The sequence below is a fragment of the Bufo gargarizans genome, chromosome 3, assembly GCF_014858855.1.
Source record: "Bufo gargarizans isolate SCDJY-AF-19 chromosome 3, ASM1485885v1, whole genome shotgun sequence".
Classification (NCBI taxonomy): Eukaryota; Metazoa; Chordata; class Amphibia; order Anura; family Bufonidae; genus Bufo; species Bufo gargarizans.
The window spans coordinates 240,704,102-240,732,063 of record NC_058082.1 but is presented as its reverse complement, the minus strand read 5'-3'; the positions used below and the strand labels follow the sequence as shown (position 1 = coordinate 240,732,063).

The window sequence follows — 27,962 nt, the reverse complement described above, 5'->3', positions numbered from 1 at the left end:
CAAAAGCCAGTGATCACACACAGGTAATCAAGCCGAAAAGGAACCTTTGCAGGGAGACTCCAGGGAAGCAGTCCGTGACCAGGACAAAGTTCATATACGTTATATCAGTCCGAGAAGCGTGGTACCGAGGGATAAGACATAAGAGAATATCCAGAGTCTGATTCTAGGTCATACACTAGATAAACTGTTCAGCCAAGCTAAAGTATCTAGAGGGAGGTCACTAGAGAATGGTCAAGGTAAGCTGGAGAGAAACGATCACCAGCATACACCCGGATTGTTAGAACAACAGTGGGCACTGACCAGCCAGGGAGATCTCCTTTTAAGTACCTGCTAGCCAATCAGTGCCAGGTGTCGATTCCTCATAGGTCACATGATGATCCTAATCCCTAACACTTGTGCGGCCTATCCCCTAATCTACTTTAAATTTGTGCATAGGTGCTTTTCCTGCCAGCGGCCGGCGTAGCAAATAAGATGCGCGCACGCTTGGCCGCGTATCCCTTTGCGAACCACCTTTCGAGCGTGTGTGCGGATGCTTGATTGGCCTAGCACGGATACAAGACCGTGCCGTCATGGATGCCAGAATGGAAACCGCAGGTGATACAGGAGACAGGACCAGCCGTGGCGTGTTGCCACCAGCCCGGCCAATCTGCCTCCGGGACCCCGGCGGTCTTCCCCTCCGGCACCCAAGCGGATGCACCACCGCATCTATCCGCAAAGGAATCAGAGCTTCAGGCTCCGCATACGCATGTGTGACCTGTCCTGCTACTCCAATGGGACCCCCCGAGGTCGAGGCAGGGGATGGAGTGCGAGCAGGCCCACTAAGCCTCCTCTGACCTCTCCCCACAGGCAAAACCCCACAAGGACCCCTGGAGGCCCCAGTGGACCGCGGAACAGGAGAGTGTCTCACAGTTTTGGAAATTTTCTTAAACATTTTAAGAATTGCTCCTAAAATTCTAAGCCTTCTAATGTCCTAAAACAATAAAATGACAATAACAAAATGATGCCAACATAAAGTAGACATATGGGGAATCTAAAGTAATAAATATTTTATAAGGTATCACTTTCTTTTTTAAAAGCAGAGAAATTGAAATGTAAAAAATTGTGAATTTTTCAAAATTCTTGGTAAATTTGGGATTTTTTCATAAATAAAGGTAAAATATATGATTTATGATTATCATGAAGTACAATGTGTCACGAGAAAACAATCTCTGAATGGCTTGGATAAATAAAAGTGTTCCGAAGTTATTACCACATAAAGTGACACATGTCGGATTTGCAAAAAAATGGTCTGGACAGGAAGGTGAAAACTGGGTAGAAATCTTTTTTTTCTATATTTTATTTATTATAACGTCAAATCCATAGCCATGAACTGTTTAGTGTGAAGAAAGAAGAATACTGAATATAATTATTGTCTACATTAAATGCAAATGCAAAGAGTTTTGCATAATGTGGTTGAAAATACAATATCACTTTGTAAATAACAACAGCCATCATTTATTGCTATTTTTATGCTTCAAGAAGAAAATAAAGCAGTAAAACTGAATTGGTATCATGCAAGAAAATAAGTATGAACAATATTTTTAGAACTTTATTTATTTCTTTAGTCACAATATAAATTTAAAGGGTTATGAGGTGAAAATAAATAATATATTTAAATCTTAACAATTTAAATAAATTTTATATGCATAAGTCTTAGTAATTTGATGTTGTTTCCATGGGGTTGAAAGTGTATTATAAAATGTATTTCATCTGTTAGATACATTATAGGGGAGATTTATTAAATCTGACATTCTCATAGGCCAATCTTGATCCCCTGTGCGCTGGGTAAGGTGTGCTTAATTGATTAAGAGGCAGATGCCACTTAATAAATTATGCACATGTCTGGCACACTGTCAGAAATTGAGAAACTTGAGCTTACGCCAGTTTCTAGTATCAATTGTTGCAAATCCGACAGGCCATGTTATGTCCCACCCACTGTTTCTAAGCCCAATCCTTTTCTTGTCACAAATTATGGAGCAAATATTTCATGTGGAATCAATTGTGAATTTTTAATGTCAAAATATTGGTGTAAAAATATTAATAAATATGTTTAAATCCTATTAGCTCAAAAGAGCTTATTTTATTAATACTAATTTCCATGGTAGTTAAGAGTATATTATAAACATGTATTCAGGTGTTTCCATTTCCTGGCAAGTGCCTTTCACCCAGTTAAGTCAGTTATTTCTGCACTGATGAGGGGCAATAACCCCAAAACAGCTGTCTGCAGACAAGGTACTGGCTCAGCTATTATCCAATTTATGCCTCAATTCTCATTTAAAAGGGCATGCATTGGCTTATAGGATAGCTACTTTGCAACTAGTGGCATGTTCAGCTTTCTATTTATAATTTTTTTATAGATCATTTGCATACACTATAAAAATATAATGAGCCTTTAAAGAAGTTCTTTTCACTTTAGTTTTATAAAATAAACATATAATAAATATTCCTTTATTTTTTAGTTTGGGAAACATCCAATTGAAGATCTGTTCAGTGAACTTCAAGATGGAAGAAGACTTTTGGATCTTCTTGAAGGCCTCACTGGTGACAAACTGGTAAGGCTTGGAGCTTGTGATTGCTCTGCATCATGTATTTTTCCTCTTATTTTATTTTAGCGTCTGGATTTTTTTGTAGTTAAAAAGCTTACAGTAGCACCCATAAGTTCTAAACCTTTAGGATATGTAAGGCAGAATCAACACTTCTCTTTCAATGTCCATTGGACATATATACCGGCAAAGCAAGCAGTACATTCAGTATATCAAATGTTTCTCCCATTCACTCGACAGAAGCCAAAATAAGCGCCATTTTAATGTATATCAGGCAGATATGTCTATCACTATAGCTTTTTTTAATTTATTTTATTTATTTTTTATTTTACTGTATGGAACAGAGCAATCTGCTGTTTATATTAAAGCATCCAGCAAGAAAAGTACTTTTCTGAGTTTATATTCTTTAACATGGGATCCCATGGACATCTGTCAGAAGTTTACATTTGGAAAACCTCTAAATTTACAATTGCAATAAATAATTAAGTAAACTATTTGGAAGTACAAAGATTTCTGTATTGAAATAGCAGTAAAAATATCTGATTGTCATTAAAGTGACATATATAGACAGATACAAAGAAAATCTAAAGGCCCTTTAATGCAATATTTAGGCATATTATCGATAATGATTGTTCATAAGGATGCTCATTAGTGATGATCTGCCTATGTAAAGGTGCCCCCGATTACCACATAAATAAGCAAAACGCTCATTAATTGGGTACTTGGATCATTGGTGTGGTAACTTAAATCATTGTTTGCTGGCAAAAGATTATTTTGTCCAAACTGCACTCGGCTACTGAGAAACAGTAATAAACAATTAGTGATACCTCCTATCCTAATATATAGGTTTCTCATAAACATATGGGTTCTTTTATTAAAACTGGCATTTTAGACCCCGGTCTTAATACCCTTTGCACTGGCACACAATGCGCCTAGGTTAAGTAGAGGCGCCGGCCTCTACATAACTTAGGTGCATCCACTGCCGGCCTAGATTTCAATAATTTTCTACGCCTAAAACAATAATAGAAAATGATAAATTAGATGGAGCGGCCGGAAACCCCCCCCCAAACCCCCCTTACCCCCCCTCCCCCGGCGTTTCCTTTTTTTATATCCGGCATGAGCGGGTAAAAGTCACAGATTCATCCGCCCATTTGCAATCAAATCTGCACTAGATATAAGCCAAAAATTGGCATATATTTAATAATAAATGACCCCATAATAACTTGTATTTTTAGATTTGCTCAAATGTACATATATTCATAGTTTTCCGTCAAAGGCTATTGTCCTTAGAATGGTGTGAACTTATTAAAGAGGATGAATAATGACGTTAGAGAACATAGGTGGACCAAATGCAAATCCAGATTTAAATTAACTTTCTAATGGCACAATTCCTTTTTTTGAATCTTATTTGACAAAGGCTATCCATGAAAATAAAACATGGATAATGGGTAAAGTATTCACAATCTTCAAATGTCTGATCAACTATTTTGCAAAGAAAAATTTGATTCCAGAAATTGCAGACATTTTTTCCAAATTTCACATTTAAATAGCATACTAAAATAATCCTTTACCCATAAGAGGACCATGTAAATTTGTATTTTATTCAGCATGCATATTGTTGTCTCATTTTAATGCTATTTTGAGAACAAATGTTCCTTGTGAATGCCTTAAGCATTATGCAATCAGGCTGCCATTGTCCTAACTTTCATCAGTCCTATCATTGAAAAACACTTGCTCAGAAGCACAATGTCAGTTTTGGTCTAAGGGCAAAGTGTCCCTGAATAATTTCAGATTTCTACATTGAAATTCAAGACACAGAGTGGTTTTTGAATCCTGAAAAACAAACACACAAATAAAGATGTCAATAAAAGCATAATTTTAAATTACATTGCCTTGAATATATTTTATGTTGCTCTCTTTTGATTTTTAACCTCTCAGTGATCAGCCTGTTTTGCATCTTTTTTTTTTTTTTCCCTGATTGTAAAGCACTGCAGAATGTGTCGGCTCTATATAAATAAAGACAATTATTATTTTTACATTGTTACATACAAGAGCTAGATTTTTTTTTAAATGTTCTCTTTGGCTTTGTAGCCATTTGGGGCATGTTTTTGTGGGACGTGTTCTAGTTTTGGAGTATACAATTCTTGGGATATACATAAATTATTAATTAACTTTTATAAACTCTTTCTGAAAATGGATATGAAAACAGCAAAAACAAAAATCAACTTTTAAATTTGAAACTTTGCAACATTCACTTTATAGCATAAAATACAGGTTCACTTGATTCTCAGTATGATTATAGCAATACCAAATATACTTTGGCAAAATAAAGATAAAAAAAATATATATATATTTTTGCATTGTGATAACTTTTTTTTTTTTCAACAGATCTATATGAGGGCTTGACTTTTGCACTTTTGCAAGGCAACATATAGTTTTTATTGTTACTATAGGCGGGCATATACTGTAAGACATTTTGATTCCTTTATATTCCATATTTGGGGATGTGGATAAGAAAAACAAATCAGCAATTCTGGTATTGTTTTTTTTTTTCCCTACTCTACCCTCCTACTGGAGTGAGATTTTGACTTTTTAATAAAATCTCAAAGATAAATCAAGAGTGAAACTCCTTACCATAGCTAACCACACCAACTGTGCTACCCACATTTCAAAACTGGATTGAGTGGTATAAAAATGCAAAAAGTCAGAAAATCCAGATTTTTCTAACTTTTGAAGCCACAATTCTGGAGTGAAGGCATGATAAATCAGGGCCATGATATCACACTCTAATTAGCTAATCAGCACAAAACATCTGAAAAGGTTTTTATTAGGTGGTGTATTAGACTGCCAGATTTTCTAGGAGATGATATCCTATGAGCGCTCGTTAGTGATTATCTGGCAGTCTAATATTGCCTCCAAATGTCTGATGAACAAGTAAACGTTCATCGAGCAATTGTGATGTTCAAGCATGCTTAAAAGTCACAATGGTGCTGGTGGCAGGATGTGTTTTGTAATACCGATCTGCCACCGAAACACCATTGCCCTGTATGGGGATATGTGATTGCATAGCATTCGCTCCTCCCCATACCACGAAGGACATCACTGCATGTAATAGCAGCAGTGCCCTCCTCTAGCTATCTGATGATTGCAGGGAGGGAACATTTCCCTCCCGACAATCATCTGCATCATCAGAGTGTCTAATACACCCTTAAATCTTTAAACAATCCCACTAACTGATTCAGTAGGCTACACAATAATGGGGAAAACTGTTAACTTGACAGTTGTGTAGAAGACAACCCTCCACGAGAAAGGTAAGCCACAAAAGGTCCTTGATAAAGAAGATGGCTGTTCACAGAGTGCTGTATACAAGCATATTAATGGACAGTTGAATGGAAAGGAAAAGTGTGGTTAAAAAAAGGGGCATAAGCAAAAGGAATAACCGCAGCCTTAAAAGGGTTGTTAAGAAAAGACCATTCAAGAATTTGGGGGAGATTCAGAAGGAGTGAACTATGGCTAGAGTCAGTGCTTCAAGAGCCACCTCACACAGACATATACAGGACATGGGCTACAACTGTCACATTCCTTGTGTCAAGCCACTCATGACCCAGAGACATATCAGAAGTGTCTTACCTGGGCTAAGAATAAAAGGACTGTTGCTCAGAGATTCAGAATCCTATTTTCAGATTTGGAAATCAAGGTCCCAGTTTCTGGAGGAAGAGTGTAGAGGCACATAATCCAAGTTTCTTGAGGTCCAGTGTGTAGTTCCCACAGTCAGTGATGGTTTGGGAAGCCATGTCATCTGCTGATGTTGGTCCACTGTGTTATATCGGATCCAAAGTCATCGTAGCCATTTACCTGGAAATTGTAGAGGACTTCTTGCTTCACTCCGCTGACAATATTTATGGAGATGCTGATTTCATTTTCAAGCAGTACTTGGCATCTGCTCACACTGCCAAAAGTACCAATATCTGGTTTAATAAACATGGTATCACTGTGCTTGATTGGCCAGCAAATGCACCTGACCTAAACCCCATAGAGAATCTATTGGGCATTGTCAAGGAAGATGAGACATTAGACCCAACAATGGAGTTGAGTTGATGCAACCTGGGCTTCCAAAACACCTCAGCAGTGCCATAGATTTAGTGCCCTAGAGAAGGGAGTACTACATCCCCTATGCAAAGTACAAACTGCTTACTTTATTTCTCTTGAAAGGGTTAACTTATATTGCTTAATACTGTGTATCTGCATTTTATATGTTGTGATATACATCCTGTTCATTATCACTGTATTTATATGGCTCTGTGGAAAGGGTTAATGAATACTGAGAGACTGTTAGGGCTTTGATTGAGAAGCTGGAAATTTTCCACAGCTGTCATAGGGTTTAAAGAAGACCATGTTTTAGAGGGAAAAAAAACTGACTTGTTTACCACCAAAAAGCAGACAACCTGACCTTTTAAATGTCTGGTTTTATCTATGTTGTTATGTCTGAAAGCTTGTTTTTGTCTGGAAAACCTGCTGTGTTATTGCCATTAAGTATCATTGACGCTTTAATGTAAGTCTATACCAGACGGGAGCTAAAACAATGTATCTGCTTGTGCTGAGTTTCTCCTCTCCACCCCTCCCAATAGAAGGTTCTAGTATAGCAAAAACTATATATAATGAGAGCAGTCAGAGCCCCTAGTGTGCTGCAGTTAGGGAACAGTGTTTGGAAGAGGAGACTCTGCCAGACTACTGAGTGACCAGAAGAAGACGCTAAGACACGGATAAGCTGCCACAGACCCTGGATCACCAGCCTTGGACCAGGGTACCAATCTTCTGAAGAGAAATACAAATAGCTAGTTCAGGCCATTCCTCAGCATCAATCCCTTCTTCTGTCAGGAAGCAGACTGAAGAAGCCAGCCCTATATGGTTTTGTACCTGATTTCTTCCAGTAAAGAAGCACCCTGGTTTACTGCAGACCCTGACTCTCTGGACTTATTTTCCATTGGGGTTCACCACGCCTTACCGTCCCTTCCAGAGAGCAGCAACACGTGGTGACACCTCAACGGTGTCCGGGGGACCCAGCGTAGCTATGGGGCCACCCCAAACCTGGCCACTGCATAGGCTGAACGCCTCCATGCCACATTGCATCAGTGCAGTAATTAATGCAAAATGAGCCCTGACTAAATGTTGTTTTAATTTTTAATTGGTAACATTTTCAGGTACCGTACATATTCATTTTGATTGCTTTTTATTCTGTTGTATGTCTAAGAAAAAAATCAACAATTCTGGCAATGCTTATTTTTTTTTATAACTCACTATTTGGGATAAATAATGGGATGATTGTATACTTCAGTTTGTTATGAATGTGGCAAAAGCAAATATGTTTTATTTATTTTTTCCATTCAAAAGAGGTGGAACATGGGTATATTTTTTTAATTATTTTTTTTAAAACCATATTTAATTCTTATTATAACTATTTATTAGCCCCACAATGTAGTACAATATATAATGTTGTCAACAGGAAATTCACTGAAAATTAATTAGGGTATGCTTTTGGTAAAGCCTAATAGGCATACTCAGAAAGCAGAGATAGGGACTTTCATTAAAACTATTGGCATCCTACATCCACTGAAAATACTTAGAAGCTGCAGTTGTTATTGACCAAAGCTTCTAAGGTATTAATGGAATAAAACAGTGCCAGACATCTGATCCACCCTGCGTAGGGTATCCATGTTAGGTTAAACCTGCACCACCATAAAAGGGCATATGTGCTGATTAGTGGCTGCCAAAACAAAATGTATGGTTGGTAGCTTGAGCTTTAAACAATTAACTATCCAGATTCTGATTTTAGGGAAAGTGGGATATATATTTAATTTATTTTATATTTTTGAAAAAAAAAGAAAATGTTTACACTTTTCATAGGGAAAAGTTCTCATAGAATAAATTTTATTTAAATTCTGGGGAAAGGGGTGTGATTTAAATATATATATATATATATATATATATATATATATATATTTTAACTTTTTGCACATTTTTAACCCTTTTTTTAGCCCCTTAGGATGCTAGAATATGCAATCTTCTGACTGCTTTTTAGCTTACACTGTGGTTCAATAGAACTACAATCTAAGCTCCATTTGAAGGTATATATGGCAAATTGCCCATTAAGATTTTTTTCCGTTTCCCCATTTGCTATAAAAAAATAAATATTTTCATATTATAATATTATTGGTGTTTATACATATGGCAATGCCCATGATGTTTTTTATTTATTTTGATTTTAGGGAAAGTAGGATGATTTATATTTTTATATTTTTACATTTTTTTTTTTTAAACTTTTCAAAGTTCCTTTAGGAGACTTGAACAGTCAATTGTTAGATTGCTTCTTTCATAGATCCCAAAGTATTAGCATTGGTGTCTATGAGAAAGGCAGTCCCTAATTTTTTTATTTTATTTTATGCACTTATATAGCGCTGACATATTCTGCAGCGCTTTACAGACACTAGCACTAACCTGTCCCCAATAGGGCTCACAATCTAAGTTCCCTATTAGTATTTATTTGGAGTGTGGGAGAACATACAAACTTCATGTAGATGTTGTCCTTGTTCAGATTTGAACCCAGTATCCCAGCGCTACAAGGCAACCATGCTAACCAATGAGCCATCAAGAGGATCGAGACTGCCTCACTATCCAGCTCCCTCAAACGGCTCTAAGGGAGACGGTGCATGCGTGGGAGCTCGCTCTTCCTGCTTTTTTTTTACCACTGAATCTAAGGGGTTACATATATGTGCGATTAATGTTGTTGTTGATTGCATACATTAGCCTCAGGTGTCTGCTGTTTGAAATAATTGTGAGCACAGCGGGCGCCATCTTTAAAACCTACCTTGCCCTCTACATGTACAGCACTGGGCAGGAAGGGATTAAAATGATCATTTATAAACATTCAAGGAAGACAATGACATCTATTAGTTTCTATATAGGAGTTGGCATCTATGAGTTTAAAAACATTGTAGTTATTATATTGCTGTCTTGTATGAAAATTTCAAAATTTAAAAAATAACCTTATTCTGATAAATACACTTGGTAAGAATTATATTCTAATAGTAATTGGCACTAATAAATATTCTAAAATCTTGTAATGCTATTCTAAATCCTTGCCAAACTCTTTATAGCTTTCCAATAAATTAAACTCAATTTTCCCATTTTTTTGCATTTAAGGCTACTTTCACACTAGCGTTCGTCGGTCCGCTCGTGAGCTCCGTTTGAAGGAGCTCACGAGCGGACCCGAACGCAGCCATCCAGCCCTGATGCAGTCTGAATGGAGCGGATCCGCTCAGACTGCATCAGTCTGGCGGCGTTCAGCCTCCGCTCCGCTCGCCTCCGCACGGACAGGCGGACAGCTGAACGCTGCTTGCAGCGTTCGGGTGTCCGCCTGGCCGTGCGGAGGCGTGCGGATCCGTCCAGACTTACAATGTAAGTCAATGGGGACGGATCCGTTTGAAGATGCCACAATATGGCTCAATCTTCAGGCGTCTCCGTCCCCCATTGACTTTACATTGAAAGTCTGGACGGATCCGTACGAGGCTATTTTCACACTTAGCTGTTATATGCTAAAAATAATGCAGACGGATCCGTTCTGAACGGAGCCTCCGTCTGCATTATTATGATCGGATCCGTTCAGAACGGATCCGATCGAACGCTAGTGTGAAAGTAGCCTAAGGAGACATAAAGTAAGACACCAAATCGGCCATAAAAATACTAGCATAGCTAACTTCCCAACCAAAATATTTTTTTGTTAAAAAAACATACATTTTAACAGGAACTGGTTTGTGAAAAATCAATACTATAATTCAGTTATATGAAGAAGGCCAATACCATCAATCTTTTAAGTTGGGTTTTGATAGTATACTGTGAAGGGACAGTGATATCACACATCAAAATGTGCATGTCATCAGAAATTTGCATATTTTAAAAGAAAAAAAAAATTCTAAGTATTTGAAAAAATAGACTAAGAAAAACACTAAGATGCCCAATTGGCCATAGGGATACTGATACATTTGAATACAATGTTGAAGCAGGGAGCATTCAGCACCCTACTTCACAATTCCCCTGCTTTCTGCAGTTCAGCTTAATGTAGTGACATCATCACACTTGCTATGCTGAACCACAGACAACATAGCATAGAGCATAGCAGATGTGCTCTGTCCTGTTCATTAACCGCCTCAGGACCGCCGCACGCAGGATTGCGTCCTGGCGGCGGCCCTGTTATTCCTCTTGGACGCGCTGGCGCGTCATCTCGCGAGAGGCTAGATCTCCTGTGAACGAGCGCACACAGGAGCGCGCGTTCACAGGATCCGGAGGTAAACGAGTGCATCTACAGCCTGCCAGCGGCGATCATTCGCTGGCAGGCTGTAGATGCAATTTTTTTTAACCCTTGAAAGGTATATCAGACGCTGTTTTGTTAACAGCGTCTGATATACCTGGTCCTCTGGTGGTCCCTTTTGCTTGGATCGACCACCAAAGGAAACACGCAGCGCTGTAAGTAGCACCAAACACCACTACACTACACACCCCTGTCACTTATTAACCCCTTATTAATCCCCTGATCACCCCATATAGACTCCCTGATCACCCTCCTGTCATTGATCACCCACCTGTAAGGCTCCATTCAGACGTCCGTATGTGTTTTGCGGATCCACAAAACACATGTGGACGTCTGAATGGAGCCTTGCAGGGGGGTATCAATGACACGGGGGTGATCATCCCATGTAGACTCCCTGATACCCCCCTGTCATTGATCACCCCCTGTGGCGAAATCTAATAGCAGCTCTGGTACTAGCCGGTTTGACGCACATCCCTTGCCTGGCGCATGTGCTGAATTTGGTGGTGCAGAGATTCCTTAAAAATTACCCTGATATGTCAGAGCTGCTGCATAAAGTGTGGGCCATCTGTACGTGCTTTAGGCGTTCTCATCCTGCTGCTTGCCTGTCAGCGCTGCAGCCTAACCTTCGCCTTCCCGCTTACCGCCTCATATGCGACGTGCCCACAAGGTGGAACTACACCTTGCACATGCTGGCCAGACTGTGCGAGCAGCAGCAGGCGATAGTGGAGTTTCAGCTGCAGCACGCACGGTTGAGTCGCTCGGTGGAACAGCACTACTTCACCACCAATTACTGGGCCTCCATGCAAGACCTGTGTTCCTTGTTGCGCTGTTTCGAGTACTCCTCCAACATGGCCAGTGCCGATAACGCCGTTCTCAGCGTAACTATCCCACTTCTATGCCTCCTTGAAAAAACGCTGCTGGCGATGATGGAAGAGGATGTGGCAAAGGAGGAGGAAGAGGGATCATTTCGTAGGGTTTCTGGCCAGTCATTCCCAAGTGGCTCCGAGGGTCGGTTCCTGCACCCACAAACACCAGGTACACAATTGTCCAGCCAGGGCACAGTTCTGGAGGATGACGAGGTGGAGGTTGAGGAGGAGGATATGGAGGAAGAGGAACCATGTTCACAGCAGGGTGGCACCCAGACCAGCTAATGGCCATCACTGGTGCGTGGCTGGGGGGATACAGAGGACACAGACGATACACCTCCCACAGAGGACAGCTTTTCATTGCCTCTGGGCAGCCTGGCACACATAAGCAATTACATGCTGCAGTGTCTCCGCAACGACCGCCGAGTTGCCCACATTCTAACTTGTGCTGATTACTAGGTCCCCATTATAAGGACAATGTATTGTCCTTAATTCCGTCACTGGAGCGTGATTGTAAGATTCACGAGTACAAGCGCATGCTGGTAGATGCGCTGCTGGTGACATTCCCACCTGACAGCGGGGGCACAGTCGAAGCACAAGGCGAAGGCAGAGGATGAGGAAGAGGTCTCCAATGCAGCTGGGGCACCGCCAGCACCTCAGAAGGCAGGGTTAGCATGGCCGAATTGTGGAAAAGCTTTGTTAGCATGCCACAACAACCAGCACCACCAGCTGATATGGAACATCTTAGCAGGAGGCAGCATTTCACCAATATGGTGGAGCAGTATATGTGCACACACCTACACGTACTAAATGAAGGGTCTGCCCCCTTCAACTTTTGGGTCTCCAAATTGGGCACATGGCCTCAGCTTGCCCTTTACGCCTTGGAGGTGCTGGACTGCCCGCGGCCAGTGTATTATCTAAACATGTGTTTAGCACGGCAGGGGGGCGTCATCACAGACAAGCGAAGCCGCCTATCCACAGCCAATGTGGACAAGCTCACGTTCATTAAAATGAACCAGGCATGGATCCCACAGGATTTGTCCATACCTTGTGCAGAATAGACATGTATACCAGCACTAACCAGTCATTGTTATACTGCAGCACAATTGCTGATTCTTGTATTTTGGATATTTCACCCTAATTTAAAAAAATTCTATTAAAACCAAAAAAACTGTGTTGGCTACCTCTTCCTCCTCCACCACCGCTTCCACCTACACCACTATGTCCACCGCCTCCTCAAACTCCTACTCCATATGGAACTCCACCTCATAAATCAATTATTATTTTTTTGTACGTATTTTAATTTAGGTCATTTCACTACTTTGTCAGTTACATTTTCTGGTGAAATTCACCAATTTTTGGGTGTGAAGTACCACTGCTATACCTAGTAGACAGGTTAAAAAATAAAAAAATTGTTAGTTACATTTTCAGTTGAAATTCAAAAATGTTTGGGTGTGAAGTACCACTGAGAGTGGATCTACAGCCTGCCAGCGGCGATCGTTCGCTGGCAGGCTGTAGATGCAATTTTTTTTTAACCTCTAACAGGTATATTAGACGCTGTTTGGAAAACAGCGTCTAATATACCTGCTACCTGGTCCTCTGGTGGTCCCTTTTGCTTGAATCGACCACCAGAGGACACCACACTACACTACACCCCCTTGTCACTTATTAACCCCTGATCACCCCATATAGACTCCCTGATCACCCCCCTGTCATTGATCACCCCCCTGTCATTGATTAACCCCTGTAAGGCTCCATTCAGACGTCCGTATGTGTTTTACGGATCCACGGATCCATGGATCGGATCCGCAAAACACATACGGATGTCTGAATGGAGCCTTACAGGGGGGTGATTAATGACAGGGGGGTGATCACCCCATATATACTCCCTGATAACCCCCCTGTCATTGATCACCCTTCTGTCATTGATCACCCCCCTGTAAGGCTCCATTCAGACATTCGTATGTGTTTTACGGATACACGGATTTATGGATCGGATCCGCAAAACACATACGGACGTCTGAATGGAGCCTTACAGGGGGGTGATCAATGACAGGGGGTGATCACCCCATATAGACTCCCTGATCACCCCCCTGTCATTGATCACCCCCCTGTAAGGCTCCATTAGGACGTCCGTATGTGTTTTGCGGATCAGATCCATGGATCCGTGGATCCGCAAAACACATACGGACGTCTGAATAGAGCCTTACAGGGGGGTGATCAATCACAGGGGGGTGATCAGGGAGTCTATATAGGGTGATCACCCCCCTGTAAGGCTCCATTCAGACGTCCGTATGTGTTTTGTGGATCCGCAAAACACGGACACCGCGGATCCGCAAAACACATACGGACATCTGAATGGAGCCTTACAGGGGGGGGGGTGATCAATGACAGGGTGGTGATCATCCCATATAGACTCCCTGATCACCCCCCTGTAAGGCTCCAATTAGACATTTTTTTGGCACAAATTAGCAGAAATAGATTTTTTTATTTTTTTCTTACAAAGTCTAATATTCCACTAACTTGTGTCAAAAAATATAATCTCACATGAACTCACCATACCCCTCACGGAATCCAAATGCGTAACATTTTTTAGACATTTATATTCCAGGCTTCTTCTTACGCTTTAGGGCCCCTAAAATGCCAGGGCAGAATAAATACCTCACATGTGACCCCATTTCGGAAAGAAGACACCCCAAGGTATTTGCTGAGGGGCATATTGAGTCCATGAAAGATTGAACTTTTTGTCCAAAGTTAGCGGAAAGGGAGACTTTGTGAGAAAAAAAAAATCAATTTCCGCTAACTTGTGCCCAAAAAAAAAAAAAATTCTATGAACTTGCCATGCCCCTCATTGAATACCTTGGGGTGTCTTCTTTCCAAAATAGGGTCACATGTGGGGTATTTATACTGCCCTGGCATTTTAGGGGCCCTAAAGCGTGAGAAGAAGTCTGGGATCCAAATGTCAAAAAATGCCCTCCTAAAAGGAATTTGGGCCCCTTTGAGCATCTAGGTTGCAAAAAAGTGTCACACATGTGGTATCGCCGTACTCAGGAGAAGTTGAGCAATGTGTTTTGGAGTGTCAAATACCAACTTTGTATAAAAAAATTGAAAAATTTGTCTTTTGCCGAGATATTTCTCTCACCCAGCATGGGTATATGTAAAAAGACACCCCAAAACACATTGTCCTACTTCTTATGAGTACGGCGATACCACATGTGTGACACTTTTTTGCAGCCTAGGTGGGCAAAGTGGAAATTATGATTTTTTTTCCCCACTAACTTGTGACAAAAAATAAAAATTCCCATGAACTCACTATGCCCATCACGAAATACCTTGGGGTGTCTTCTTTCCAAAATGGGGTCACTTATAGGGTAGTTATACTGCCCTGGAATTTTAGGGGCCCTAATGTGTGAGAAGTAGTTTGAAATCAAAATGTGTTCAATCCATACAGACTCCCTGATCACCTTTATGATTTCACAGGGCATTTTTTACACATTTTGATTTCAAACTACTTCTCACACATTAGGGCCCCTAAAATGCCAGGGCAGTATAACTACCCCATAAGTGACCCCATTTTGGAAAGAAGACACCCCAAGGTCATTCGTGATGGGCATAGTGAGTTCATGGAAATTTTTATTTTTTGTCACAAGTTAGTGGAATATGAGACTTTGTAAGGAAAAAATAATAATAAAAAAATCATAATTTTCCACTAACTTGTGACAAAAAATAAAAACTTCCATGAACTCACTATGCCCATCAGTGAATACCTTAGGGTGTCTACTTTCCGAAAGTCAGAGCTGCTTCAAAAAGCGGATTTTTGTACCATAGTTTGTAAATGCTATAACTTTTACCCAAACTTTTTTTTTTTACCCAAATTCTTTTTTTATCAAAGACATGTAAAACAATACATTTAGAGAAAAATGTATATGTAGATGTTGTTTTTTTGAAAATTTTTACAACTGAAAGTGAAAAATGACATTTTTGGGCACAAATTTTGGAAAATTTCGATTAATAACAAAAAAAGTAAAAATGTCAGCAGCAATGAAATACAACCAAATGAAAGCTCTATTAGTGAGTAGAAAAGGAGGTAAAATTCATTTGGGTGGTAAGTTGCATGACCGAGCAATAAACGGTGAAAGTAGTGTAGTGCAGAATTGTAAAAAGTGGTCTGGTCATTAATGGTGTTTAAGCTAGGGGGTCTGAGGTGGTTAAAGTAATTTCCCTATCCACATTTGCTTGCAGAGCGCTTGCCATGCTCTTAACCACATTTTGATGCCTTTTGCAGCCCTCTAGCCCTTTCCATGACATTTTTACAGCCATTTTAGTGCTCCAAAGTTCGGGTCCCCATTGACTTCCATGGGGTTTGGGTTCAACGTCATGTTCGGGTCAAGTTCTTGTCCCGAACTAGAACTTTTTTCCGAAGTTCGGCCGAACCCATTGAACCTGAACATCTAGGTGTCCGCTCAACTCTAACTATAATATACTTTCTATGTTAGAAGGTATATTATAGGTACAAACCGGATTCCAAAGAAGTTGGGACACTATACAGGGAGTGCAGAATTATTAGGCAAGTTGTATTTTTGAGGATTAATTTTATTATTGAACAACAACCATGTTCTCAATGAACCAAAAAAACTCATTAATATCAAAGCTGAATATTTTTGGAAGTAGTTTTTAGTTTGTTTTTAGTTTTAGCTATTTTAAGGGGATATCTGTGTGTGCAGGTGACTATTACTGTGCATAATTATTAGGCAACTTAACAAAAAACAAATATATACCCATTTCAATTATTTATTTTTACCAGTGAAACCAATATAACATCTCAACATTCACAAATATACATTTCTGACATTCAAAAACAAAACAAAAACAAATCAGTGACCAATATAGCCACCTTTCTTTGCAAGGACACTCAAAAGCCTGCCATCCATGGATTCTGTCAGTGTTTTGATCTGTTCACCATCAACATTGCGTGCAGCAGCAACCACAGCCTCCCAGACACTGTTCAGAGAGGTGTACTGGTTTCCCTCCTTGTAAATCTGACATTTGATGATGGACCACAGGTTCTCAATGGGGTTCAGATCAGGTGAACAAGGAGGCCATGTCATTAGATTTTCTTCTTTTATACCCTTTCTTGCCAGCCACGCTGTGGAGTACTTGGACGCGTGTGATGGAGCATTGTCCTGCATGAAAATCATGTTTTTCTTGAAGGATGCAGACTTCTTCCTGTACCACTGCTTGAAGAAGGTGTCTTCCAGAAACTGGCAGTAGGACTGGGAGTTGAGCTTGACTCCATCCTCAACCCGAAAAGGCCCCACAAGCTCATCTTTGATGATACCAGCCCAAACCAGTACTCCACTTCCACCTTGCTGGCGTCTGAGTCGGACTGTAGCTCTCTGCCCTTTACCAATCCAGCCACGGGCCCATCCATCTGGCCCATCAAGACTCACTCTCATTTCATCAGTCCATAAAACCTTAGAAAAATCAGTCTTGAGATATTTCTTGGCCCAGTCTTGACGTTTCAGCTTGTGTGTCTTGTTCAGTGGTGGTCGTCTTTCAGCCTTTCTTACCTTGGCCATGTCTCTGAGTATTGCACACCTTGTGCTTTTGGGCACTCCAGTGATGTTGCAGCTCTGAAATATGGCCAAACTGGTGGCAAGTGGCATCTTGGCAGCTGCACGCTTGACTTTTCTCAGTTCATGGGCAGTTTTTTTGCACCTTGGTTTTTCCACACGCTTTTTGCGACCCTGTTGACTATTTTGAATGAAACGCTTGATTGTTCGATGATCACGCTTCAGAAGCTTTGCAATTTTAAGAGTGCTGCATCCCTCTGCAAGATATCTCACTATTTTTGACTTTTCTGAGCCTGTCAAGTCCTTCTTTTGACCCATTTTGCCAAAGAAAAGGAAGTTGCCTAATATTTATGCACACCTGATATAGGGTGTTGATGTCATTAGACCACACCCCTTCTCATTACAGAGATGAACATCACCTAATATGCTTAATTGGTAGTAGGCTTTCGAGCCTATACAGCTTGGAGTAAGACAACATGCATAAAGAGGATGATGTGGTCAAAATACTAATTTGCCTAATAATTCTGCACTCCCTATACAAATCGTGAATAAAAACTGAATGCAATGATGTGGAGGTGCCAACTTCTAATATTTTATTCAGAATAGAACATAAATCACGGAACAAAAGTTTAAACTGAGAAAATGTACCATTTTAAGTGGAAAATATGTTGAATCAGAATTTCATGGTGTCAACAAATCCCCAAAAAGTTGTTACAAGGCCATTTTCACCACTGTGTGGCATCTCCCCTTCTTCTTACAGCCCTCAACAGACGTCTGGGGACCGAGGAGACCAGTTTCTCAACTTTAGAAATAGGAATGCTCTCATATTCTTGTCTAATACAGGCCTCTAACTGTTCAATCGTCTTGGGCCTTCTTTGTTGCACCTTCCTCTTTATGATGCGCCAAATGTTCTCTATAGGTGAACGATCTGGACTGCAGACTGGACATTTCAGTACCCGGATCCTTCTCCTACGCAGCCATTATGTTGTGATTGATGCAGAATGTGGTCTGGCATTATCTTGTTGAAAAATGCAGGGTCTTCCCTGAAAGAGATGACGTCTGGATGGGAGCATATGTTGTTCTAGAACCTGAATATATTTTTCTGCATTGATGGTGCCTTTCCAGACATGCAAGCTGCCCATGCCACATGCACTCATGCAACCCCATACCATCAGAGATGCAGGCTTCTGAACTGAGCGTTGATAACAACTTGGGTTGTCCTTGTCCTCTTTGGTCTGGATGACATGGCGTCCCAGATTTCTAAAAAGAACTTTGAATCGTGACTCCTCTGACCACAGAACAGTCTTCTATTTTGCCACACTCCATTTTAAATGATCCCTGGCCCAGTGAAAACGCCTGAGCTTGTGGATCTTGCTTAGAAGTGGCTTCTTCTTTGCACTGTAGAGTTTCAGCTGGCAACGGCGGATGGCACGGTGGATTGTGTTCACTGACAATGGTTTCTGGAAGTATTCCTGAGCCTATTCTGTGATTTCTTTTACAGTAGCATTCCTGTTTGTGGTGCAGTTTCGTTTAAGGGCCCGGAGATCACGGGCATCCAGTATGGTTTTACGGCCTTGACCCTTACGCACAGAGATTGTTCCAGATTCTCTGAATCTTCGGATGATGTTATGCACAGTTGATGATGATAGATGCAAAATCTTTGCAATTTTTTCACTGGGTAACACCTTTCTGAGATCGCTCCACTATCTTTCTGCGCAACATTGTGGGAATTGGTGATCCTTTACCCATCTTGGCTTCTGAGAGACACTGCCACTCTGAGAAGCTCTTTTTATACCCAATCATGTTGCCAATTGACCTAATTAGTGTTAATTGGTCTTCCAGCTCTTCGTTATGCTCAAATTTACTTTTTCCAGCCTCTTATTGCTACTTGTCCCAACTTTTTGGGGATTTGTTGACACCATGAAATTCTGATTCAACATATATTTCCCTTAAAATAGGACATTTTCTCAGTTTAAACTTTTGTTCCGTGATTTATGTTCTATTCTGAATAAAATATTAGAAGTTGGCACTTCCACATCATTGCATTCAGTTTTTATTCACGATTTGTATAGTGTCCCAACTTTTTTGGAATCCGGTTTGTATACACACCCTTTTTTTAGGGGGGGGGGGGGGGAAACAGGTATATCACACCTGTTTCAATTAGTTATTCCAATAGCCTTTGTCCCTCTATCTAGCTGTGTTATTTCAGCAGCACCGCACACAACTGCTACACAATAAAAATGCACTATAATATACTTTCTATGTTATAAGGTATATTATAGGTATATCACACCCCTCTATCAATTTTGTTTGGGGCAACAGGTATATCACACTTGTTGCAATTATTTATTCCAATAGCATTTGTCCCTATATCTAGCTGCGTTATCTCAGCAGAACCGCACACAACTGCTGCACAATGCAAATGCACTATAATATACTTTTTATGTTAGAAGGTATATAATAGGTATATCACACCCCTCAATCAGAATTTTTGGGGTGCAAACAGGTATCTCACACCAGTTGTAATTAGTTATTCCAATAGAGTTTGTCCCTTTATCTAGCTGCGTTATCTCAGTAGAACCGCATCACAATTGCTGCACAATACAAATGCACTATAATCTACTTTCTATGTTACAAGGTATATTATAGGTATATCACACCCCTCAATCCGTTTTTTTTGGGGGGGGGCAACAGGTATATCACACCATTTGCCATGACCTATTACAATAGCTATCCAGCTGTGTTATCACAGCAGCACGGCACACAACTGCTGCACAATACAAATGCACTATAATATACTTTCTATGTTAGAGGGTATATTATAGGTATATCACACCCCTCATTCAGATTTTTTTTTAGGGGGGGGGGCAGACAGGTATATAACACCAGTTGCAATTAGTTATTCCAATAGCGTTTGTCCCTCTATTTAGCTGCGGTATCTCAGTAGAACCACAGACAACTGCTGCACAATACAAATGCACTATAATATACTTTCTATGTTATAAGGTATATTATAGGTATATAACACCCCTAAATAAGTTCTTTTTTGGGGGGCAACAGATATGTCGCACCAGTTGCAATTAGGTAATCCAATAGCGCTTGTCCCTCTATCTAGCTGCTGTATCGCAGGAAAACCGCACACAACTGCTGCACAATACAAATGCACTATAATATACTTTCTATGTTAAAAAGTATATTATAAGTATATCACACCTCTTTGTATGTCACATCTATCGATAGCACACCTATACTAGTCCTTAAAAGGACTTGTAGGGCCTTATTAGCTAGCGTTAGGGGTCACTAACAGTCTGTCCATGCTCCACACAGCAACCTCTCCCTACACTGGCAAAAAAACTGAATATAAAATGGCTGCCAGATCATGTTTATTTATAGGGAAAGGGGTGTGTCCATGTGTTGAAACATCTCAATTGGCTGTCCTGTCCCACCTGATGGATGTGTCATGGGTCAAAGTTCTGTACAATGCAAAGAATGTGGTGCCGGCGGACATCGCCATAAGTTTCCCTGTTCGTCAAACCTCGAACAAGCAAAGCTTGCCGCGAAATGACCGCAGCAAGGCCATCTCTATTGAATACACTGTATTCCCATGTACCCCTTCCACCACATAAAAGGGTATATGGTCCAATATGCCTTTTATCATCCTCCTCCTCCATCATATCAACATGCTTATTAGGCTGCCCTCGCTCGTAATGTTTTAGATCGTCATCTCAGCAGCAGGCCCTCAACCATAATTCTTTCTATAGTCACCTCAGCAGCAGGCCCTCAACCATAATTTTTTCCTTGGTCAGATCAGTAGCAGGCCCTCGCCTCTAATATTTTAGAGAGTCAGCTCAGCAGCAGACCTTCAACCATTAATTTTTTCGATGGTCAGCTCAGCAGCAGGCCCTCGCCCCATAATTTTTTTCCCATGGTCAGCTCAGCAGCAGGCCCTCGCCCCATAATTTTTTTCCCATGGTCAGATCAGCAGCAGGACCTCGCCCCTAATGTTTTAGAGAGTCAGCTCACGAGCAGACCCTCAACCCTAATTTGTTATTTTTTTGATCGTCAGCTCAGCAGCAGGCCCTCACTAGTAATTCAAATTTGCAATATTTAGCTAATATTTTTTATAATATTTGTCATATATTCGCAATTTTGCAAATTCTTTCATTACATATTGTTCTTCATGACACTGCTAAAATTGGGTAAAAAAACTTTTTTGCATAAAAAAATACCACATTTACCAAAAATTGGGAAAAATTTGAAAATTTCAAAGTTTCAGTTTCTCTACTTCTGTAATACATAGTAATACTCCCAAAAATTGTGATGACTTTACATTCCCCATATGTCTACTTCATGTTTGTATCATTTTGTGAAAGCCATTTTATTTTTTGGAATGTTACATTGCTTAGAAGTTTAGAAGCAAATTTTTCAGAAATTTTCCAAATCCTACTTGACCCCATTTTAGAAACTATACCCCTCAAGGTATTCAAAACCGATTTTACAAACTTTGTTAACCCTTTAGGTCTTCCACAAGACTTCATGGCAAATGGACATAAAATTTAAGAATTTTGATTTTTTGGAAGATTTTCCAATACAATCCATTTTTTCCAGGAACAAAGCAAGGGTTAACTGCCAAACAAAACTCAATATGGGTTGCCCTGATTCTGTAGTTTGCAGAAACACCCCATATGTGTCACGGATGATGTTGCAGATAGCTGGAAGTAATGGATAAACATCCAACTGGCTTGATCCCAAACTAAGGAGCATATAGGTGACCCCTATAAAACCCTAATAGCTCACCCTGACTGCTAAGCACATACAAGGGTCTCAAGGGTAGGCAATTGTATGCCCACGTACCTAAGACTGTGTGACACCTGAAAACTCTATAATAGTAAGGGGACACAACCACCGGCCCCCTGCACTTCATACGGAGGGAGTCAGGGTCACCTAGAATCAAGCCAGCAAGGAAACACAATACATGAAAGGACTTATCTGAACAAGCAGCAGCAGAAGCCTCCAACAGTGAACACTTCATCCAGGAAGTAGTATAAACCGCAAAGTGAGGCAGTATGGGAGGGAATATAACAAAAAGAGGATTAGTCTAAATAGGTGACACCTGGGAGAAGGAAATGAGATGGTAAAACCAAAACAATCATGCAAGAGGTAGAGAAGGACGTCTGTCAGACCTTCTCACAGAACTGGCGGTGACAATATGTTGTCCTAAACTACTGTTTGGCCAAACAGGAGGACATAGAAGGAGGGGAACGCCATATGGTTTTTGCAAGGCAGATTTTGCAGGATTGGTTTTGTTTATACCATGTCCCACTTCCAGCTCCCCTTTGCACCTCTAGAATAGAAATTTTAAAAAGTGACTCCATATAAGAAAGTACACCCCTCAAGGTATTCAAAACTGGGTTTACAAACTTTGTTAACCCTTTAGGTGTTCCACAAGAGTTAATAGCAGATGGAGAAACAATTTTGGAATTTCGATTAGTTGGAAAACTTTCCATTTTAACCCATTTTTTCCAGTAATAAAGTAAGGGTTAACTGATTCTGTAGTTTGCAAAAACACCCCATATGTGGTCCAAATTTACTGTTTGGCCAAACGGGAGGACATAGAAGGAGGGGAACGCCATATGGGTTTTGGAAGGCAGATTTTGCAGGACTAGTTTTGTTTATTTCATGTCCCATTTCAAGTCCCCCGTTGCACCCCTAGACTAGAAATTCCAAAAAAGTGACTCCATCTAAGAAAGTACACCCCTCAAGGTATTCAAAACTGGGTTTACAAACTTTGTTAACCCTTTAGGTGTTCCACAAGAGTTAATGGCAGATGGAGAAACAATTTAGGAATTTCTATTTTTTGGAACATTTTCCATTTTAACCTTACTTTATTACTGTAAAAAATGGGTTAACAGCCAAACAAAACTCAATATGGGTTGCCTTGATTCTGTAGTTTGCAGAAACACCCCATATGTGGTTGTAAACTACTATTTGGCTAAACGGCAGGACAGAGAAGAAGGGGAACGCCATATGGTTTTTGGAAGGTAGATTTTGCTGGACTGGTTTATTTACACCATGTACCTTTCAAGCCCCCTGATGCACCCCTAGAGTAGAAACTCCATAAAAGTGACCCCATCTAGGAAACTACGGGATAAGGTGGTTGTTGTTTTGGGACTATTTTAGGCTAAATATGATTTTGCTCTATATTACACTTTTTTGAAGCAAGGTAACAAAAAAAATGTATTCTAAAATTGTTTATACATTCACTATTAAGTTTTGTGGAACACCTAAAGGGTTAACAAAGTTTGTAAAGTAACTTTTGAATACCTTGAGGGGTGTAGTTTCTTAGATGGGGTCACTTTTTTGGAGTTTCTAGTCTAGGCTCCATCAGGAGGGCTTCTAATGGGACATGGTGTAAATAAACCAGTCCATCCAAATCTGCCTTCCAGAAACCATATGCTGTTCCCTTCGTTCTATGCCCTGCCGTGTGGCTATATAGCCATTTATGACCACATATGGAGTGTTTATGCAAACGACAGAATCAGGGCAATAAATATTTAGTTTTGTTTGGCTGTTAACCCTTGCCTTATGACCGGAAAAAAGGATAAAAATGGAAATTTTGCCCAAAAATGGGTGTTTTGGCCCCGTTTTTATTTTATATTTTTAACGTTGTTCATCTGAGGGGTTTGGTCAAATGTTATTTTTATAGGGCAGATTCTTACGGATGCGGTGATACCTAATATGTCTACATTTTAAAATTTATTTAGATTTTACACTATATTATCATTTTAGTACCTCCATAGCCTGGGAGCTACAGTTGTTTTTTTGTTTTGTTGGGTGACTATCTAATGTTAGGGGCTCATTTTATGCGGGATGAGATGGCGGTTTTATTGGCACTAATTGGGAGTGCATATGACATTTTGATCGCTCGCTATTACACTTTTTGTGATGTTAGGTGACAAAAAAATTCTTTTTTTTACACATTTTATTTTTTAACGCTGTTCATCCGGGGGGGTTGGATTAAATGTTATTTTATAGAGAAGATTTTTATGGACGCTGCGATGCCCAATATGTATGGCTCTCAGACTTTGGAGACACTAAGCAGGCATCCTCAAACTGCGGCCCTCCAGATGTTGTAAAACTACAATTCCCACCATGCCCTGCTGATAGCTGTGGGTTGTCTGGGCATGCTGGGAGTTATAGTTTTACAACATCTGGAGGGCCGCAGTTTGAGGACGCCTGCACTAAAACTAATATTTTTTGGTAAAAAAAATTGTTTCTGTGTATCCAAAGTCTGAGAGCCATAGTATTTTATGTTCTCTAGGGGACTGTTGGGGATTATAAAAATGTAGTTCTCCACGGAAGTGTGATACTCCCTGAAGCAATCGATAACGCAGAGGCCCGGATGATCGGTGCAAGTATCACATTGAGTGGTGGTGTCCTTCCGCATCCCCCTCCTGTGACACACTCTGCACTTTTTTGGGGTTCGTCCCTTCTTTCCAGTATGGGGGACTACACCTGGAAAATGTTGGCCAGGGACGATCCGGGCCCCTCCAATTCCCGGTCTGAAAAGATCAGGTCCTTAAAGGACTGCCTCATAGAATTGGAGGAATGTCCCTGTGCTGCCAGTGCTTCAAGATAGTACAAAAGCAATGTACAAGGCAACCTGTACCAAGTAGACCGCAACTTTTTTGTACCATGACCGGGTTTTGCACATGGCATTTTATGGCTTGAGGACTTGATCAGAGAGATCAACTCCTCCCATATACCGATTGTAGTCAATGATACAATTGGGCTTGAGGACCGTTGCCGCGGTACCTCCCACAGGGACAGGGGTGATGCTATTACCATGAATTTTGGACAGTATAAGGACATCCCTTATGTCCTTATACCTGACCAGCAACAGGTCTCAACTGGTAAGGGCACAGGTCTCACCCCTGGGTATAGGTACCTGGAGGGGGTAGGTAGGGAGGCCGCGTTGATTTTTCCGCACGGTCCCACAAGCGGACGTGGATTTGGCGGCAAGGGACCTGAACAAGGGGATACTTGTATAAAAGTTATCCATGTATAGGTGGTAACCCTTATCTAGCAGAGGGTGTATAGGGTCTCACACGAGTTTCCCGCTAACACCCAGAGAGGGGGGACATTCTGGGGGTTCAATACGGGAATCTCCCCCCTCGTACACACAAAATTTGTAAGTGTACCCTGAGGTACTCTCACAAATCCCTGCCTAATGGTGCCTCTCCCTCACTGACCCTAACCTACCTGGAGGGTGATGGGTGCAGGAGGGTGATGGGTGCCGATGAGGGGATCGCAGGAGCTGGTGAGGACGGTGCTGGACTGTGCAGGTGCAGCAGCAGGAGGAGGAGGGGAGAGAGGTGTGCCGGGAGTTTGAATCTCCCATCTCTCTCCAGTACCGAATAGCACCATGGACAGCAGCCATCAGCACCACGGCCAGCACCGCATCCCCCAAATGCTCGGACTGTGATTGGTGGTGTGTAATCACACCACCGATCACCGTCCTTTTCCGGTTCATCGGGTCACCGGAGACCCGAATGGACCGGAAACGCAGCAAACCGCAGGTCTGAATTGACCTGCGGTTTGCTGCGATCGCAAATGCGGGGGGGTTACATGACCCCCCCCGGCATTGTGACAGAATGCCCACTGTTCCGATTAACCCCTGCCCCGCCACAATCGCGTTTTAAAGTTAGGACGTACCGGTATCCAAAGTCTGAGAGCCATAGTTTTTTTTGTTCTCTAGGGGACTGTTGGGGATTATAAAAATGTAGTACTCCATGGAAGTGTGATACTCCCTGAAGCAATCGATAACTCAGAGGCCCGGATGATCGGGGCAAGTGTCACATTGAGTGGTGGTGTCCTTCCGTATCCCTCTCCTGTGAAACACTCTGCACTTTTTTGGGGTTTGTCCCTTCTTTCCAGTATGGGGGACTACACCTGGAAAATGTTGGCCAGGGACGATCCAGGCCCCTCCCCTTAACAGTGGCCTTTACAGCAATCTGCCCCTTAACGCTGACCTCCGTAGCGGACAATCCCCTTAACTGTGACCTCCACAGGAGTCTGCCCCTTGGGTGGCCAGAGGACCAGTTTTAGACCAGACAGTCCGGCTTTCACACTCCCTGTCCTCCGTCTGGCGTAGGGCCTGGAGGGATACAAGGATGTCCTTTTGAACAGCTCACTCTCATAAAGCAGCACTGTGCTGTCTGAGCGTGAGTAGCAGGAAGAAAGTCACTGCCCCCCCCCCCCCCTGCAGCTGACAGAAGTTGATTTTGAACTTCATATTTTCAATCCCTGTCGGCTGAGGAGTGAGAAGGACATGGCCTAACTGAATCGGGGGCGTGGCCTAGAAGGACCTAGAAGTTTATTTTTAACTTCATTTTTTATTCCCTGTTGGCTAAGGAGTGGGCGGTGTGGCCTAACCAGATCAGGGGAGTGGCTTAGTGGGACCTGGGGCAGGATTTTTAAGTTTGTCTTTTGAGGACACATTGAGGCAGGGGGGGTGTCTGGGCTCCTTCCAGCAAGAGTGACACCTCTCTGGGCACCTTACTGGCTCATTTGCATACCAAATAAACTGGATTTTCAGAGGATAAAAACATCTATTGCTGGAACAAAAGCACAACTGGAAATACTCAGTGCTATTAGGCCATGGCTTTACTTCAATAGCAATTATCCTGTTGACAGATTTCCTTTAAAACTGACCTATAGCAGTGAAGATTAATGGCTGGGTTGTTATGAAAACCTGGAGTAAAACTGTATGTGGAGGCTGGAGAAGCTTCTATTGGCTAATATGGGTCATGTGACCAAGCTTTTAATGACATGCATTTTTTGGGGAATATCTCAGGAACGGTACGTCCTAGAGACCTGTTCTAAAACCTTCCCGGACACCTGATGTACCTGTGTGCCAAATTTTGTGATTGTAAATGTGACGGTGAGGATTCCTTTAGCGGACATACACACACACATACACTCAGCTTTATATATTAGAAAATATATTTTAATACTATAATAATTTATTTGCATTTAGTGTATTACTGTTTATATAAGGACATATAATAAAAATGCCAAATAACACTATTAGCTCATGTTATACTTTAAACTGATTTTCCTGGATATTGATGATCTCCACCAATCACTTGCCTAAATAAGCAGAAGCAGTTTGGTTACCAGAAACAGCATGTACAGTTGCGACTGTGCTTGAGACTGTTATTCTCTGTAGCTCTTCTATTCAAGCTATAATTAAAGATATGGCTGCTATCAAATGTACAATGTGTTGTACTAGTAAACAGTAAAGAGGATACAGCACTTGTCCTTTATAATCAGAAACTATCTATCTATCTATCTATCTATCTATCTTGACACTATTTAAAGTAGCCAGTGTACAGCTTGTAGAACAGTGTAAATTTGCTGTGCCCTCAAAATAACTCAATACTCAGCCATTAATGTCTAAACTCCTGGCAACAAAAGTGACTACACCCCTAAGTGAAAATGGCCAAATTGTGCTCAAAGTGTCAATATTTTGTGTGGCCACCATTAATTTTCAGCACTGCCTTAACTCTCTTGG

General features: G+C 41.2%; 1 protein-coding gene across 6 annotated transcripts in view; it reads left to right on the top strand.

Annotated features, from left to right (window-relative positions):
* Nucleotides 1-27,962, top strand: part of DMD (dystrophin) — a 3,186,583-nt gene that overhangs the window by 659,429 nt on the left and 2,499,192 nt on the right. For all 6 annotated transcript variants that reach the window (XM_044284724.1, XM_044284721.1, XM_044284723.1 and 3 more), the window contains exon 3: nucleotides 2,499-2,591. In XM_044284724.1, coding sequence (XP_044140659.1) covers nucleotides 2,499-2,591 — 93 coding nt within the window. The remainder of the gene's footprint in view (nucleotides 1-2,498; nucleotides 2,592-27,962) is intronic.